At 39.4% G+C, this 18,696-nt stretch overlaps 1 protein-coding gene across 5 annotated transcripts in view; it reads left to right on the plus strand.

Moving 5' to 3' along the window:
• The window catches only part of GOLPH3 (golgi phosphoprotein 3), a 35,898-nt gene extending 20,635 nt beyond the window's left edge, over positions 1-15,263 (plus strand). For all 5 annotated transcript variants that reach the window (XM_074856830.1, XM_074856832.1, XM_074856831.1 and 2 more), the window contains 3 exons: positions 406-537; positions 7,980-8,094; positions 11,315-15,263. In XM_074856830.1, the coding sequence (XP_074712931.1) occupies positions 406-537; positions 7,980-8,094; positions 11,315-11,739 (672 nt within the window). In that variant the 3' untranslated portion in view covers positions 11,740-15,263. The remainder of the gene's footprint in view (positions 1-405; positions 538-7,979; positions 8,095-11,314) is intronic.
• Positions 15,264-18,696: the final 3,433 nt, after the last annotated feature.

Genomic DNA, 18,696 nt, shown 5'->3' on the forward strand with positions numbered 1-18,696 from the left:
ATCAGTGCCATATTGTTTCAGGATGTAAAATCATGTTACTATTTCTCAGGAAACTGATAAACCTGTGTGGTGTCAATAATGCCAAACGCTTGATGTCTTAAAAATGTATTAAGTTTATTTTGACTATATAAAGTACACTTTTATATCTCACAGTTCTTGATAATTCGCTGTTTCTTTTTGTATCACTTTCCTGAGGTTTCCCAGTTCTTCAAAGAGCAGGGACTAAGTGTCAAAACTAATAGGGGATGAGTCTGCCTTTCATGTTTTCAGTACAGGAATGATAGTTGACTAGTGATGCTACTTCAAAAGTATATGAAGGCAGGAGAATGGCTTAGAGAACGCAGTAAACCTCTTTTTGCTTTCAGGTGAAGATGGAGATATCTTACTGTCTTTCATTTTTCCCAGGGTTACACATCATTCTGGAATGATTGCATCTCGTCAGGATTGCGTGGCTGTATGTTAATTGAATTGGCATTGCGAGGTCGACTTCAGCTAGAGGCTTGCGGAATGAGGCGCAAAAGTCTATTAACAAGAAAGGTAAGTGGAGGAAAATGATCACATTTACTTTTGTGTCATGCTTCAGGCAATAGAGTAGCTATAAATTACAACTGGTTGTAAGGAAAAGACTTTTTTTTCTTTATGTGGTGTTGTGGTTTAAACCCAGCCAGCAGCTAAGCACCACGCAGCTGCTTGCTCCCCCCTTCCTCCCACCCTAAGTGGGACAGAGAGGAGAATGGAAAAAAAAGTAAAACTAATGGGTTGAATAAGACCAGTTTAACAACTAAACTAAAATATAATAACAATAATAATTAAATATAATAGTAATGAAAAGAAATATAACAAAAAGAAATAAAAACGCAAGAAAAAACAAGTGATGCCTGATACAGTTGCTCAGCACCCACTGGCTGATGCCTCAGCAGTGATCTGCCCCTCCTGGCCAACCCCCCCAGTTTATGTACTGAGCATGACACTCTATGGTACGGAATATCTCTTTGGCTAGTTCGGGTCAGCTGTCCTGGCCATGCTCCCTCCCAGCTTCTTGTATACCTCCTTGCTGGCAGAGCATGGGAGACTGAAAAATCCTTAACTTGTTGCTAAGTAGCACTTAACCTAACTAAACGATCAGCGTGTTACCAACATTATTCTCACATTGAATCCAAAACACAGCACTGTACCAGCTACTAGGAAGAAAACTAACTCTATGCCAGCTGAAACCAGGACACGTGGGGATAGGTATTCTGAGTACTGACCTAAGTTAAATGCATGGAGTCAAGGTGCTTAAATGAGGGGGCCGAAGTGCCTTGGAAAATCTTCTGTACTTGTTCTCTGCTCCTGTTTGTTCTTCTGACGTGTTCCTGCTGCTGTTGGGAACCTTGCACAAACAGTTGGCAGTGGCTCTGGGCAGGGTGCGGTGGCAGCAGTAGCTGCTGAGAGCCAGTAATCTGCTGAAGGAACGGGCTTTTGCAATGTTGGTGAGATGTGAGCTGAGGCCACAGGAACGGCTGACAGCCCGCCAGATGTATCCTGCAAGCCACAAGTTTAATTCTGGTGTACACAGTGTTGCATTTTGTGCTTGAGGTGCACGGGAAGGAAGGAAACTTTGTCCCTTGGTTGGGCCTCTGAGAACACAAAACTGTATCTAGTTTAAGCATGTGACACTGAGCTCTTCAAGACGGGTAAGTTTTTAAGGTACTTTATTGAATTAGGCTGAAGATTTGAGGACTTAATTTACTCCTTTTGCCCTGGATTTTTCCTTTGTACAAAATGTGCAGAGTCACACTGTTTGAAGAATTTTTACTTCATCAGCATTAGAGGATACTTGTAAAATAAACTTATTTGAAAACATGGTCAAATGTTGTCTATCCACCACAGATAAATTCTCTTTTATGGCACAGTTCCCTGTCAATATTATCTTTCACTAAATTTTTTAAAGGAAAGCTTACAACTTTCCCAACCTTCTCCCAGCATCCTCCTCTTCTGAAGAATCAAACCTCTGTTCAGACAAACAGCTACTACTTCTTTTAGCTTCATTTAAGCATACTCAGCATTGATTAATTTGCACAGGTTTGTTTTTTTTTTTTTCCTCTGAAGCTTTTGGCTCCTTAGGCATTCAGGAATGTTCTTTAGCAATTATTTTCATTCTGTGCAAACTTTGTCAGCTTGCCCTACCTGAAATTTTAACTGTGGGTTGGGTTTTTTTTCGGAAAATGGAAGAATAACCTGTGCATATCTTCAGTAAAGAATACAGACAAAATTATTGTCCTCTTTTGTGGTGGTATGTTTTCAGGTGTTGGATGGTTGGTGTTTTTTTGTTAAATTTTATCATGTGGTTTTGAGGGTGGGTAGGTGTGTTTGTTTCTTCTGTCCCCCTCCTCCCCCTTTGTTTAAGGAGATCTAAAAGCTACCCAGTATTAAAGGTTTTATTCTTTCTGCTGTTGTAAGGCAATCAAGAGATTCCTTTTTGCAGGCAGGAGGGTTCTATGAAAAAGGCTTTCATTTAAAATTCAAATGATAATTGGTTTCTGCTTAAGTAATTTCTGGCAAATAAAATCCCTAACTGCTGATACATATGAGGTCTCTTTTCCCCCTGCACCACCTCTCTCAGTTTAGAAATCATTCTCATGAATTACTTGTGTTACTTTGTACCTTGTATGAAGTTTTGCATTAACACCAGATTTCAGTTCTGTTTCTGTCCTGGCTGGATTTAAGTGTCTCAACTCTACCAAGTGTCCTCCTTGTCCCCCTTTTTCAGGCTTTGCTCCCCTCACCCTCAGCTTTCACAGTGAATTAAATACTGTGCTTAGTGAGTGGAATGAGCTGTCTAGCTGCATCCAAGATTGTGATTCAGCAGCAATACCATTTTCTATAGCTTCTGCCTCTCAGGCTAGTGCTTCTTCCTCCTTGCCCAGGTCCATCCTCAGATTTTGTGGGAAGGTAAAACCTTAAAACTCAAAGCTTTGATTTGTGATTCAAACCCCTGTATCTTCAAGCCATGCTTTGAAGGGAGGAGTTCAGACTTCAGTCATTTTAGACTGTGTTGCAGCTGGGAAGGGTGGTCCTGTCTTTGCGAAGAGACTTATTGGCATCTCTCTTGGGTTGTTACTAGCACTTATGCAGCCTTGTCAGGTAACCCCTCTGGCTGAAAACTAATTTCCTTCTTTGATCAGTTTAGTTTTTACTTGAATCACTTGATCTTGTCATCAGGTGGGACATAAGTGAGACTGCTAGCACAAGCAATAAGGTGAGAACAAGAGGGTAGAACTGTTCTTTGGGCACTTAAAGCCTTAAATCAGGTGGATCTTTGCTGATAATTTTTTGCAGTTTCTAAGACAGAACTTCAGAATGGATCAAGATGCATTTAATCCATGCTTGAATGCTGCAGAAAGACAAATGAGACCGAGAAACTGGGAAACAAAGACTTGATGTATGTTAGTGGAACTTTGAAAGTCACTATGACATGTTATGTTGCAATATTCTCGTAAATTTGGCTTAAGAGTATGTAATCATTGCATGTGACATCCCAGTTTCTCAGGGCAACAACTCAGATCCCAGGTCAGGATTAAGGTGAAACAACACCAGGGATTCTTTAATTCACAAAACTCGACTTGATTTGTTCACAACAGATACTGGCATGAAACTTCATCAGTAAGCATTGCAACCTCTGCAACAAGCAGTAAACCTTGTAACATACACTGACAAGCTGTAAATCTTAACATACACTGACAAGCGATACATTGCATAACATACACTGACAAGCTGCAAGTCCTACAACATGGACCAACAAGCTGTAAACGTGCCCCAACAAGCCTTGCCTTATATGCGGGGATACAGGAGTAGAGAATGAGAAAGAAAAGAAGAGAAAGAGAGAAAAAGAGAGTGAGAGAAGCAGGGAGGGAGAGGGAAAGACGAAAAAGAAAGATTTCACCAGTTCTCGTTCCAGTGTTGGTCCAGCCAGCCTAGAGGTCCAGTTCCGGGAGGGTGCAGCCACCTGGGGCTTTGACTTGTGTACTTTTATAATTCCTTGCCCCTCTTCCGGTGGGCACTTGGACTCGTTAGGCTAATCAGGCATCATGCACAGTCTATGCTTCTAGAATTCTCCTTGCGTTAGTGCATGTGTAGTTTGTACCTTGAGATTCTTCTGGAAATGGGTCAGTGGGCTTGGGGATCATTGGGGAGTTACTCCCCCCTCCCTGCAGGTGTGACCGTTGTCTGACTGACCTTCTTGGCACATGCATCGTGAAAATGGCTTCTCTATTGGCTCTTTACGGAGTCACTCAAGGCAGGGAAGTTCAGTCCCAGAAAAGTGCGATCTCACCTCCATGGGACCTCCTCCTCTTGCGCGTCTTCCTGCCATTACCTGCACAGCCCAGGCATTTCCGTAGAAATAATTTCCTTTACCATAGTCCTCTATCGGATGTTTGAGACATTAACTGTGATTTCATCGGATCGTCACACTGGATCATTTTAGAGTTCTGTATATTGGTATCAATTTTAGAAACAAATAAATGAATGTTGAGGTTTATATATAATTTCTCAGACTAGTTGTTACTGAAGATAGAAAATGGTACTTTGTGCTGCCTTACAGCCTCAGAAAGCAAACCAAATCATTAGTTCTTAAAAACAAAAGAAATCCCAACAGATCTGTGAAGGATTAACTTCAGTATTTTGTAGCTGACAATTCTGAGTGGTTTGTGCATGACCGAATTTTTGTATTAAAACTAAATAATGAAGTTTACTTAAAAATCAACGCAGGAAGTGCTTAATCTTTAGCATTGCTTAATTGCAAAACTGCATTGTGGAAAATGCAAATTAAATATTCTATGTAATTGAAATTTCATCAGCAGTTGGATACAAGGCAAGTCTAGTACCTGATAAATCACTGAAAAATTGGAATAAATACTTTTTGCAATAAGGCTAAGGATCATAATCTCTGAAGAACCAGGATCTTAGCTTCTTCCTTTACCTTAGCTCCTCTGTCAAAGAGAGAAAAAAAATTCCCCCTTGTAGATGCTTAATCTTCTGTGGTGATTCAATTCACAAGATCCTCAACCCACTTGATTTCCCACTCTTTTCTGCTGTTATGACTGAAGAGAGTTAGTCAAGAAGCATTCATCAATAAATCCTTCAAGAAGGAGCAGATCCACGAAGATACGAGAGAGGTGGCTGGGCTTCCACTGCTGCCTGTCTCCACGTGCTGGGAAGGGAAGAGAAATACCACAGAACTGTGTTCCAAAATACTTTTGTTCGAGGGGTAGGATAATCAGAAGAATCTGTGCAGTGAATATTCAGCGTAGCAAAGAAGTGAGAAGAAATGGTGCTGTTTGCCTGGCAACAGAGAATGGTAAACTTGTAAACAAAATCACTGTGATTGTTGCTTCGCAAGAGCTTAGGGAGTCCTGAGTTGAACAGGGGAGTCTGTGCTCCTTACAGCTCTTTCCTCTAAATGCCTGTATGTTTAGGCTTGTACTGTCGTGGTGCATTATATTCATGCTAGCTTCTTAAACTTCTCTGCAGTGGTAGAAAATAGTATCTTAACCCCAAATAAGCAAGGAAAGCTGTTTTCTAAATTAAAAAAAAAAAAAAAGCCTTATGTATATCCTAGACTTTAAAAGCATTTTCTGTCCCTTCAGTGAGGCTTGTTTTGCTTGATAGTTTTTTTAATAATAAAACAGGTCAAAAAGATGACTTCACATCTTACCTGTTAAAATGAGATGATGAGTGGTAGGTTACCAACTGCAGCTGGCTGGAGCAATCCAGCGTAACTAAGGTTACTGTGAAACTAGTCATATGGGACACTTCAAAGAAACTAAAATACTGCTGGAATGTCAGTTTTGAAAAGAAGTAAAGATAAATAAATTGGGTGGGTTTTGGTTAATTATTAAAGGAATATCTGAAAGGTGTCTATTAATAGCTACAATCTAGCAGCTTAAAAACCTAACTTGAAGTATGCTCCTGTATAATAAAGAACAGAAACTTCCAAAAATTCAGAATCTTGATATAAAGCTGGAAGATATGTTATATCATTATACGTGGTTAATAGAGGTTTTGTGTGATGCTGTGGTGCAAGCTTGTAAATCAGAAAGATAAATAAGCATTGTTGTGTGTTTAGTTTCAAGTAGGGTTTGTCTGGATTAAAATGTAGTTGTAGACTACATGTAAACCCAAATATCCAGGGTTTATGGTTGGAGTGATCTCCAGCTCCCCAAAATGGATACCTGGACTGTATCTCAAGAGACCATTTAATCTTTATGCAGTGACAGATAATGAGGTTTCTCTGATTCCTCCCTGGCAGATGTTTAGTCTTAAAATTCTTCACTGAATGCAAATCAGCAGCTCCCTATGTGTTTAATTTGCCTGTTGAAGTTTTTGACAGTACATCCTGCATCTTCGGTATTTCCAGAATAAGCTGGTATTTTATTTTTCCCAAAGTAGTCACCCTAAACTACTGTTTTGATACCGTCTTTGTAAAAATACCTTACATGCTTTCTTTTTGGATCTAAACAAACTTTGTTCTTTTCAGCCTGGCATTGTGGACTGGTTCATTCGTGCTGATTTTTATTAAAGTTTCTGTTCTTTATACATACGATATAAATTGGAAATAGTATTCCAGCTTTTGCCTGTTAGGTATTCACAAAGATCTCTCCAGCAGTTTTCATTTCATCTCATTGACTTTGTACACATCTCCGGTTGTATCATCTTGCTGGAAATTGTATTGTACTCTTCTGTTGTTTATAGTAAGGATTATTAGAACTACAGAACAGAACTAAACTTGGGATGTATTTCAGTAGGACACTTAAAGCTTTTCCAGGACACCTTTCTGACTACTGTGAAGCATACAAAAAAATAAGAGCTTTCACTTGCTGCTTCTCTTGTATATGTGGAATTGTGTTGATGTGTTAGTTTTGCTGTCAATTGCGTGTTATCTTTTTTACCTGATACTTGCACAGTGCTAACTTGAAAAGCTATTTAAATTGCCAGATTACTCATTATTTTCATAAATAGTTTTGAGACTGTAGTAATTCTTTACCTAAAGAAAGATAGATTTTATTGTTGTTATTTTGTTTTTATTCAAACATACTGACTTGGACTAGTTTAATCTGTCTGTTTTTGTTTGGTGCTCTTGTTTTTCTAACCAGAAAAAACTGTATTTGTATGTGGTTTATGTTACTACTTATACTGGTAAACAAGCAGTTACTTAAATCTTAAATTTTACTATGTTACTGTGAATGATTTTTTTTTTATTGTTCTCCTGTGTTCTTTTGAGGGAAGAGCTCAACTAATTTTAGAAGTTATTAAATAACAAATTATATTGCATTTATTATTGCATATTAAGGGGTTTATTAGTAGATACATATTTTGGCTAATACACGTGTTTTAACTGTTAGTAAATGGAACATAGTGTTGCTGGTCCATGTGTTCTTCAGAGCTGTAAAACTTCCAGATGTTGTCTTGAACCTATTTTTATCCATGAATACATGGAAGAAGAAAACCAATTTTCCTGCTTTTTCAGTTTGTAATTGATTTCTCAATTTCACATGGCTGAATTGTTTAACTGCAGTGTTTTGAATAAGTTGACTTGAAGCAGTAAAATAGGCTGCAATCAGAGAGTAGTTTAACACTGTAGTATACTTTGTTTTGGGGAGGAAGCAAAGGACCTGGTCGGGTTAGTGGATTATCTTCCTTGAAAAAACTAAGTATTAAACATGTTATTAACACTATAGTTTTAGTTAATTAAGGTTAGTTTAAGTTATCTGTAACCTGAGACTTAATGTAGCTTTGTAATTAAAACCCAGGTAGGTTTTTTAACAACTAGGTGGATTTTTTTAAAGTTGCTTATTCTTAGAGCTGGTTCCTTTTTTTTTTTTTTTTAATTAATTTCTCTGGTTTTGATAACAGGTAGATTTTTCCAGTTCTTATTGGTGGATGTTTATGGTATATTAATTAAGTCAAAATACTGACTGTGTTTTATTGTATCCTAGGTGATTTGCAAGTCAGATGCTCCTACAGGGGATGTTCTGCTTGATGAAGCTCTGAAACACATAAAAGAGACCCAGCCTCCTGAAACAGTACAAAATTGGATTGAACTGCTTAGTGGTAAGCCTTGGACATAATGTATTTGCTTCCCGCCCCACCCCCCCCCCCCCCCCCCCCAGCTAATTATCTGTCATCACTAGAGATTATACTGTAAGGTTTTTGGGGAGAAAGTATGCAAAAAAGTTAATTAGTCTGTCCTCTAGGTTAGTCTCTTGTTGATTGTAGCCTTTAATCAAATATAAGTAACTGTTGCTTTTGACTTGACTTGGTACAGAAAGGATCTGTGGAAGTGTCAGAGGACATCTCAACTCTGTGGAAGAGGCGCCTTCCACTGACTCTGAAGTAAATCAGGACTTCACCCTGGAGATATAACTGCCTTTCTCTGTAATTGGAAATGAGGGTTAGTGGAAGTTTGGAGTATAGGTATATGGATGCGGTATTCAGATCTTCTGATGAAGAAAGGACATAAGGAGCTCACCACTCAGATGTAAAAATTGAGTATGATTTGGCCGTTGATCATAAAGAAACAGAGTCAGGAGTTCTATTTTTCCATTAACTGGAGAAATGTAATAAATATTTTCAAATGTTAGATACTTCTTTAGATTTCACCTTTACAGTTGCAGTTAACATTTTTTGTATACCTTGCCAACAGCTGTATCCTCAGGATGCATAAATTAAACTGAAATTAACAATGACCATCTTTTAACATGTAGTGCTTTTATTTTGTTGGCTGGGGTTTTTTTTCTGTAGCCAGAATTCAGCACCAGGGTTTGTCTGTTTTTACAAAAAAACATGTAAAATGCAGCTTCCTTGGAGTAAATCAGAGCTGTACTTCAGTTGCGCAAACAGCGCAGGAAAAAAACCCGCTGTTTTGTCAACAACATGCCTCTGGGAGGTAGGGGGTAATGAGATTTCAAGTTGTCTGTCTCAATCTGTTACTTGAAACAACTGATAAATGAGTTTTGAAAACGAGCAAAATCTCTGCACCTTTCTCTGCCTTCTTGTTTTCATTATGTTGTTCTTATTCGTCCTATACCACCTTAAACAGCCTTCCTTGCACATCAGTTCATACTCCTGTCCTTGCCATCCCTCCCCTCTTGCTCCCTGACTGTGGGCAGAGGGGGGAAACAGGAGAACAAAGCAGCCCTTATCAGTAGGGGGCACGGCTGCTGTGTAGCCTTGCAGTTTGGTTCTTGCTCAGCTCTCCTTCACTTTTACAGCCTGCAAAAACAATTCATTTTTCTTGTCCCAAATACATAATTTGTGCTGACATTTCACCTTCTCTCCCAGTGCGGAGCACATCAAGTTAGTACTGATCCAGAAAAGGTCAGCTAATGAATGAACAATGTTGTGGGTTTTCTTTGAGCTAAGTGAAGTGTTTCGTGACCCTGCTGAGCTTCGGCTCTGGGAAGATAGTTACCATTAGTGCTGTGGCTGACGCTTGGACCAATCATTTTTACTTACATATGGTTGTTAATTACTAGTTCTTGGATGGTATTAGGTTCTTTGCATTTTCCATGGTTTAGAGGACTGCCCTTTGAATAAAAATATTTTGTTGTTTTGTTTGGGGTGTTTTCTGATAAACGCTTCTAGAATTTTGCTTTAGGGCCTGATCCTGGAAAATAGCTTCTCTATCTGTTATTATCAGTGATGTGAAGAATGCTGCTTGAAGTTACAGTATGTATGAGTTCAAAGCCATCATCGAAGTATTCATATGGATGTGTAAGGTGATATTTGCTAGGCTGATGTTGTTTATAAGATAGCCTCTAAGGGAAGCAAGTGTAAGGAATACAGAAGTTTGGATCAAAATGTCAGGTCTTCCTGTAGATGTAACAAACATCTGTCTGTGTTTGGACAAGGAAGTGTCTGTGTAATTGAGGAGATTGGTCACAAGGTGTCACCACAGTACTGATTTTTATTACCACATAGCCACATCCACCTAACAAATGTAGAAAAATCTAGGAAATAGCCTTTGCCCTGTGAAAGGCTGTAAGGAAGCTACTCTTGCATGTGGAGGATAATTTCATTCATGGTCAAGCTGAGGAATTGCATTCAATGAGGGGTGGGACCTATAGAGGCTTGTGTAGTTCAGGCCTGGGGGTTCTCTGCTTTTCACTATGCAGTTGGTGTCCCCTCATTTGTTTACTTAACTTGGATGTTACTTGGATACAGTGTATGTCACCCTCCATCACAGTGGGAAAAACCTTGAAGTCACTTGTGGTGGTGGTTGTTACCATTATTATTTTATTGTATGTTAACCAACAAATTTTTAAAAAGCTTTCTGATACATAAACAAATTGATACAGAAATTACTGTATCATTTACAGGAAAACCCCTATCTCTGTAAGAAATAGGCAATGCGGTTTCTTCTCTCGCATCTTAAAATGCATAGACTCTTTTATACTAGGAAGGGATCTTGATACTTATGATAAATACTTAGGTAGGCTAGACCTAAAATTTTTAGCTAATTAAGTGAACTCTTAAGCAAAGGTGGATTTCTCGGTGCTTAACAATTTTAGCTTTATCAGTAGCTGTTGATGCTGATTTTGTGCTTTTTAAATTTCCTCCTTTATGCACACGCAGTCACGCACTCTGAAGGGTCCAGTTCTTCTGCCTTAACAAAGAGCATTAGAAATAATTTTTACAGAAATACTAAAGCCCCTGCCCGACATGTGTTCATGTGTATACACACCCCCCCACACCCGTGTGCGTGGTCGCTGTTTCACCTGGTGGGGGCAGGAAGGGAGAGAAGATGAAAACCTGAAGAAATAGAGAAATGCACAGGGTGGGTGTGCATTAGCTTGTCTCTGTGGCAGAAGGAAAGGCAATGACACTTCTTCCAGTCTCTGAAATGGTAAAAGGCTGGAAGCAGACAAATGCACAGGATTAGAAGAGATGCTTATTTTTGTTACGACAGGTAAACTCTTTCTTCATGACTGGTTTGGGTTTTGTATTTTTTTCTTCAGTACAAAACTGCTTATTTGTCATATCCTTAATCAAGACATGGCTTAGCTAGCATTTCATACAAACTTGAAACGTGCACTGAAGTTCCTGCAAGGAGGCTCTCATGGTCTCTGTCTATGCCTGTATCCGGGCAGGTCAGAGATCAGAGAAATGCTGACATTAGCACAGTATCTTAGTGTAATAGTCAGCTATATGAATTTGACAGCTCATTCTGCACCAGAGGGGAGAGGGAGGGGGGCGGGGGGGGGAGGGGAATCACTCTAATAGTACATCTTAAACTTTTCCTGACTGTTGGGGTTTTTGCTTGCTTTTTTAGGTGAAACATGGAACCCACTGAAGTTGCACTACCAGCTACGAAATGTCCGTGAACGGTTAGCTAAAAATCTAGTGGAAAAAGGTGTACTGACAACGGAGAAACAGAACTTCCTTCTTTTTGACATGACTACACACCCTCTCACCAACAACAATATCAAACAGCGCCTCATCAGGAAGGTTCAAGAAGCAGTTCTTGACAAATGGGTGAATGACCCTCACCGCATGGACAAGCGCTTGCTGGCACTTGTTTATTTAGCTCATGCTTCAGATGTTCTGGAGAACGCTTTTGCCCCCCTTTTGGATGAGCAGTATGATTTAGCCACAAAGAGAGTGCGGCAGCTTCTGGATTTAGACCCTGAGGTTGAATGTATGAAAGCCAACACGAATGAGGTTCTGTGGGCTGTTGTAGCAGCTTTCACAAAATAACTGCATTCAGACTGAAGTGTTCTCTTCTTTCATGTAAACCAGTTGTTTCTCTTCTATTGACTATTCATGTTTTCTGTAATTTGTACCTTCTCACATGATGAATCGGCTCTTGTTTAATGGGAATTATAAGTGGTGTATTCCCTCCTTCTCTGTGTATCTGTGTACAGGTTTCTGCTGGTACAAGAGACTTTCCTGTTTAACAACAACAGAAAAAGGTTTTACTGCCATATTGGCATTCCATTTCCTATTCAGTTTGAGTTATCTGAAATACTTTTGTTTGATCTATTTTTCATTTTACTGTTACTGAAGTGGTTTAACATGGAAAGCACCTCAAGGAGGAAATGTGCATGCAGTTGGATCACTAGTCTCAGCTGACACAGATGTGTGCATGCATCGATACCTCTGCAGTACAATTCGTAACAGATTAAAAAGGGCCTTTTTAAAGCACCAAAGCTCCACGTTGAAGTGTCTGTCAGGACATTTTATACACAGATGTTGTTTCAATTATATCTAACAAAATGACTTTAAAAGCAGAATGCCATTAAGCAGCTTTGTCAATAGTTCCTGTAAAATGCCCCATAAATTTTAATTCTCATACAAGTCTCTTGTGTACTTATATTTTCATTAGAAGGATAGCTGAGTCATAAGGCTAGTATAGAAAGGTCCAATTGTTTCATAAACCAGTTTTGGGATGGGATACATTCCATTATATTGTATATATAGTTCAAATTGTATATTAACAACTGCCCCATCGTAGTATTTTGCAAGATCTACTTAGTTGTACACCTGGTGCCCCTTATTTGCTGTCAGTCATTGCCATTCAGTGGAAAAAAGGCCTCACGTAAAGAGCATGTATGTGAAAGCTGTTTGTTTCCAGTGTCTACAGAGTCTGCCATCCAGGTATTCTCAGCCTATGCATTGCCTTTGATAATTAGTGTACGGAAAGAGACCACTTTTTATCATTGTTTGTACTGTTTTTTTTCCCTTCCTCCTGTGTGGAAGAGGCTTGTGTCTAGTACAATTCTTGAGTGCAGTTTTTAATTCTGTACACAAATTAATGTTTGTCTCAACCTCATAATTGATTTTACACCTTAAAAACAAAAAGTCAGTCCTAGCAGGTGTTGCATGTAAGCAGTTAGCAAGTAATGACTGCAGTTCAGATGATTAAGATTTCTGTAATGGGATGCTCTGCTATATTTTTATCTTTTATATACAACTATGCTGATTAGCACACTATTGTAAAAAAAAATATAAAACTTGGGCTTTTTAAAATTTATTGCCTCTTTGCCACTGCTTGTTATCTCCCATTGGTTTCACAGTGTAAATATTATGTACTGAAAAAATTAAGCATTGATTTATATTTCTTTTTCCTCATAACAATGCAGATTTATAGTGGGGCTTACAGGTGTTTAGAAACTTTTTTGGTTAATATTCAGAGCAAGAATACTAGATGGTGTATACCTGTAGAGTTGAAATTTAAGGGATCCCTTAATCTGTATACTAGCTTTTTACCTACAGTAAATAAAATATGATCTTGAAAGTGCCTGAAACAGAGCAAGCATGTCATTTTTATTTTTTGTTGCTAATTAGAAAGGTTTTATTGCTTAACTGAAAGCTTTAGTTAATATCCTTCTTATTAGAAAGGGAAAGTTTATATTAAGTAGATCAAACTCACTTCATCGGTGGTGTCGCTCAGATCTGCAGGATTCATGGCTGAGACAGACTGAGTTAGCCTGTGAGTGTGCAGCTGTGCCTGCCGTGGGTAAGACCTCTTCTATCTTGAGCACAACTCTACAGCCTCATTTGTGACTGGACTTTCAATTTTGCACTTCATTTCCAATCATTTAGATGCTTAAGTAGTTGACTTTAAAATGCAACTTAAATTCATCATACCTGTATAACCTTTTTTTAATAAAGGTTTATAACAATATGGTCCTTAACATTTAATGGCACACTGTTCTTTCAGTTCTTAAATGCTGTTTCTTTAGAAAAGTGAAATTAAAAGTATCTTGTAAGATATTTCAAACTCTGGTTTACAAATAAAAAGACAAACAGTGTTCTCTCAGTTGTAAGATGTTGTGTTTAAAACTTTGAGGAGCTTGGGCATGAACTTTGGACATTTTCATTTAAACATTTCAAAACATGATTGCTTTAAGTGGAGGAAAACTGAAAGTTGCTGTGTTGCTCTTACATTTGGCGTCTTACAGAATATTTTCTGTACTTGACAGTATATGCTAACTCACTGCTTTCATTCTCTCTCCTGTGATCTGTTTTCTCATTTTCTGTTGCTCTTTGAGAGGAGAGAAAAGTAATTAGGTGGAAAGGTCAGAAAAATAGTGGAGTATTCAGGAGCAAGTTAAGTGCACAGAACTTTTAAAATTAGTTTGAAAATCTAAGCTACTTGAAACATGCTTCAGGCTAAAAGTGTACCTTTCATTGTCCCTTTTCAGCCCTCTCATCTTCATTCTGTATTTTCCATGTGCCTGCTAGTTTCATGTTAGGTTGTGGAGGATATCGGGGGTTTGTTACACTCTACAGCCAACATGGTTTAAAAGAAGTCACCCTTTAATCTCCCCTAGAAAGAAGATTTGGTGGTTTGGGTTTTTTTAATTTATTTTTTCACATAGAAGATAACTGCCTACAGTATCAGCTTTATTTTGCTTAAAGATAGAACCTTTGACTGTGATGGGGAGAATTTGTACAGGGTGTATCAAAGAACTTTGATGTAAGTAATGAAGGTTTTGTGAAGACTGACAATGTCTTTTGCTAGACCACCTGGTGCAAGCTTGGAGTCTTGAGGCCTATGTTGTGCTTTAAAAAACCCAAAGCCTCACAAGTGCTACCAGGCCTTATGTCTAACAAGGAAGGTAAGTTTGGTAGGTTAACAGGAACTGATTTAGCTAACATCATTGCCTTTGTTGCTATTTCAGGTTCTAATAAAATGGTTAAACATGGGACACTGCTTTGTTCTGCTGAGATTCAGGTACCCTTCTTCCTGTTAGCTGCTACTGCAGCTCATGAAGACCTGGAGACCTGGTTTTAAGACAGTTTTGGCTGCTCTGAGTCCTCAGCCCTCAATGGCTGCTTAAAATGGAGACTGATATCCATAGCCTGAACTTGAACGTGTGCCTCAAGGAAGAACATATATTATTCAGGGACACATTCTTTTAAAACAAACTTCCAAGTAAATGTCAAAAACAGGCTTTTGAAAGCTAAATCCCCAAGCAGTGTGTGTGTGTGTGTATATATATAGTTTTGCAGTCATTGAGATTTACATCCTCCTCTCCTGTGTTTCTAGAGATGATGCTACAGTGCTCCTATATGGGATGCTAGGGAAACCTGTGTGCCATACACAATGCTTTTGAGGCAAAAGTTGCATAAATAGGCTATAAAAGGCTGGTGACTGAGTGCTCATGTGTTCATGCCTATTTCTCCTACAAAGTGAAGATATGTATTAACTAATGTGTTCTCTGTGAACTGGACTGAATCTGTACTGAAACAAAATAAAGCACCCTTTCAAGCTATGTGCTGCAAATGGTTACTGTGTATCATATACATGCAATACCTAAAGGAATTTTTTTTTCATTTGCTAAGTAATTTCCAGTTTTTCCTGAAGCTCTGGTGTTCACCAGTTTGGGAAACAGAACCTTAAGATTTTTCATCAAAGCCTCAGTTCTGCCTGAACTGGGCTTCAGGCACTTCAGGTAGTCAAAGTGTGTTATGTCCTAGTTCTCCCTGCTGTCCATCTATCCTGCCGCATGGAAAGGGGTTTCCAGCTTCCCAGAAGTACAGATTTCTTGAAAAAGGAACTAATTTATTCTAGGTAATGTTTAAAGTATACAACAGTTTAATTACTCAGGAAATGAGATGCTGTCAAGTGCTTTGTAAGTGTCAAATATAAGGGGGATTTCAGGTGTGTGTAGGAGGGGATCTTTGGATGGGGAAGAACATGGCCAGAGCTGCTCCCATGTTAGTCTCTGAATAAGATCTGGGATTTCCTCCCTTTGGGTCTTGTTTTCTCCTGCCTACAAAGCAGCAGCACGGAAGCCTGTGAAAACCTGATGGTAAGGAATGCCTTCTAACTCAAGAGAAAGAGCTTCTGTAGAAACTAAGAAGAAGAGCTGATACCTAAGCAGAAAAGAATAGGGAAAGAAATGGTGATGAGTAGTAGCCTTTGGCTTCGCCCCTTCCCCTCCCCACCTTTCTGTACTACCAGACAATTTGCTGTTTCAGCTTTTTTGTCTTGTGACTTTTGTCTTGTCTGTTTCTTCTCTTTCCTTCTTGCTTGGTGATTTCCTCTTTTGTGCTCATGAATGAGTTGTGCTGACTTCCAACCTTAGATGTTTCCACTCTTGCCATTTTATTACTAACCTTTTTTTTGCTCTCAGTTCTACTGTCAGTTTGAGCTTGACTCTCCATTACCCTGTCCTTGGAGTCACTTTCTCCTCTTGTTTTCATTCCCTGCCAGTGCCTCAAGGAACCTCCCCTTCTTCAACAAATACGCTTGTCGATACTAGCTGCCACTGTGGCTGAACTGAAGCAGTTGGCTGCCTGCTACAGCTTATAACATGGGGTTTGTTAAGGTGAACAAAACCTGATGCTAATTTACCTTGAAACTGCTCATTGCCTCCTTCAAAAGCAAGCTGTTGTCCATGCAGCAGGGAGGACTTGCAGCTGAGAATCATGATTTTGCCAGTTCTCTAAGTAGATCTTGTTCCTAAGCCAGTGCTCTAAGGACTTGCTATCTCTTACTCAAGCTTTTCCTACAATGAGAACATTATATACAAAAGTAATTTTCCCTTTTGGCCTCTCTGTTAACAAAGAGGTGACTTTCTGTTGCAGCTCAAAAAAAGCATCTTCTCTATTTGGCTATTTATTAAATTATTTGGAAGGTTTCTTCTATTTAATTTGATTAAAAGGGATAAGTGGGAGAAGAAAGAGGCACAGATACATTTAAGATGTGATCACATAAGCTGTTTTTCTGGCAAAATAGACTAAAATATTTTAGTTTTTAATTTTTGCTTTCTTGACTCCCAATACATCATTCAGTTACTTCCCATCTAGTGCATCTGATGTCTACTCAGACAGGATTTGCCATCATCTAATGTACTAGTCCTTCAGGATTTATTATCTGTTTCCCCTTCCCTTTGTACATTTATTCAAATCTTGGATTTTTTTCTCCCTTTGCCCTGGGATTGATCTTGAGGGTAAGTGTTAGGAGAAGACTTTGGTGATTGTAAAGCAAAATGACAGGCAGTTCATAAGCTTTCTTTGCCACTGCCAGGGCATCTTTATAGGTCCTTCTTTGTTTCCTGCCTGTTCAAATGAAACCAAATCATGTCTCAACCAGCTTTTAAAATCCTTCTCTGACTCCTTAAGCTCCTGAGGACCTCAGTCACTTCTGAAAATACGATTTAGCTAGGTCATGTATAAGTTTTGCAATGCTAAACAGAACAACGCCTACACACCATAAAAAATCTCGGACCTTGTGTTTAGGGGACTTGCAGAAGGAATTTAGCAAAACCAGATTGTTTCTCCAAGCAGCAATCTCACAGTAAGCCACCTCAGCTGTGACAGTAAGCAGAGCCCTTGATGGAGAAGTCACACTGGTGCCTGAACAAAAATTGGTCCAAGGGAGCTTCCTCTCCTGGAAAGGTCTGAGATTCCTGAGGCCATTAATCTTATGCAATGTTCTTAATGACATTTAGAAAAGAACTTGTACGGATACATGATTCATTACTCTTTTTTTCCCCTGGTGAAATTGGGAGTTGGCCATGGGCCAGAGGCTAGGAGGATTTGCTGCCTCTTGGGTGGTGTGGGAGCTGCTCTCCATCCAGGCACACCATGAACTGTCATAGCCATGATAGACCTGAGCACCTTCCCATGGAGGTTGTGCTCCCGGTGGTCCCACTCCGTGTGTGCCAAGGAGACCTTCAGGGTCGAAGAGTTTCTCTGAGCATGGCAGAGAAGACTGGAGGGCTGTGCATTGAGGGGTCTGGCTGGTGCCCACCAGTCAATACACTGCAGATGTGTCTGGGGCTGTGCTTGTGCCTGCGTGGGAGAGGAACAACCGGCTGTTCACAAAGTTTTCGGTCATCTGGGAAAACACCGCATCATGCGGGTGAGCGGTTGTACTTGAAACAAGGGAGTGCGTGTGACCTTCCTTAAACTGGAATACATACAAATAAAACAGGCCTGAAATAAAATGCAATTATAAACACATTTGGAATAACAACTGGGGTCTGTTGGATACGTTGCAAACAGGAAATGGAGCTAAATTCACTGCATTAATAAATGCCTTGCTGCAAATATGTTCCCTGGTGTTAGGCCCTAGTTATTGAGAGCTTCCTTCTGAGATCCAGCTGAGGATTTACATGCATTTTAATATACCCAAGTCTGAGACACTCAGCCAAAGACATAGAGAATCCCTTCTGTATGAGCAGCACTGTCGTGCAGGTGAATATGTACACAACATTTACAGACATTTAAATTAACTTCTTACATTTTCTTTGAAGAGGAAGCAAAGAAATCTTTTGACCATACTAAAGTATCCTCTTATTTATTATTCTGTAGAGAATGGACAGGACCTGCTGCCAAGATCACATATGGCTGACAGTGAGCACAAAGTTTAAGAAGGTTAAGCAGAAATGTCTGACACATCTTCGTTTACTCTGCACAACGATGGAGAGAAGTAACCATTACTGCAGCCTTAATTGAAGTGTATCTTCAGAAGGCAATTGCTTAGAAGATAACTAGAGGTACAAGCAGCTTGGTGACTATTCTGTTCTTAGCATGTCTTGCAGGTTATGTTCATCAGTGGCACAGAAAGAAGTTCAGAAAGCTGAGAGTTTACCCTGTGGGGTTACAGTAATGCATGGGATTCAAATCTGCTTGGTCCTCAGCTCTGGTTGTAGAGTCAAATGAGTCCCAGCTCTCCCACATCAGTGCCTCTGAGCT

This window comes from Strix uralensis, chromosome Z (assembly GCF_047716275.1).
Source record: "Strix uralensis isolate ZFMK-TIS-50842 chromosome Z, bStrUra1, whole genome shotgun sequence".
NCBI lineage: Eukaryota > Metazoa > Chordata > Aves > Strigiformes > Strigidae > Strix > Strix uralensis.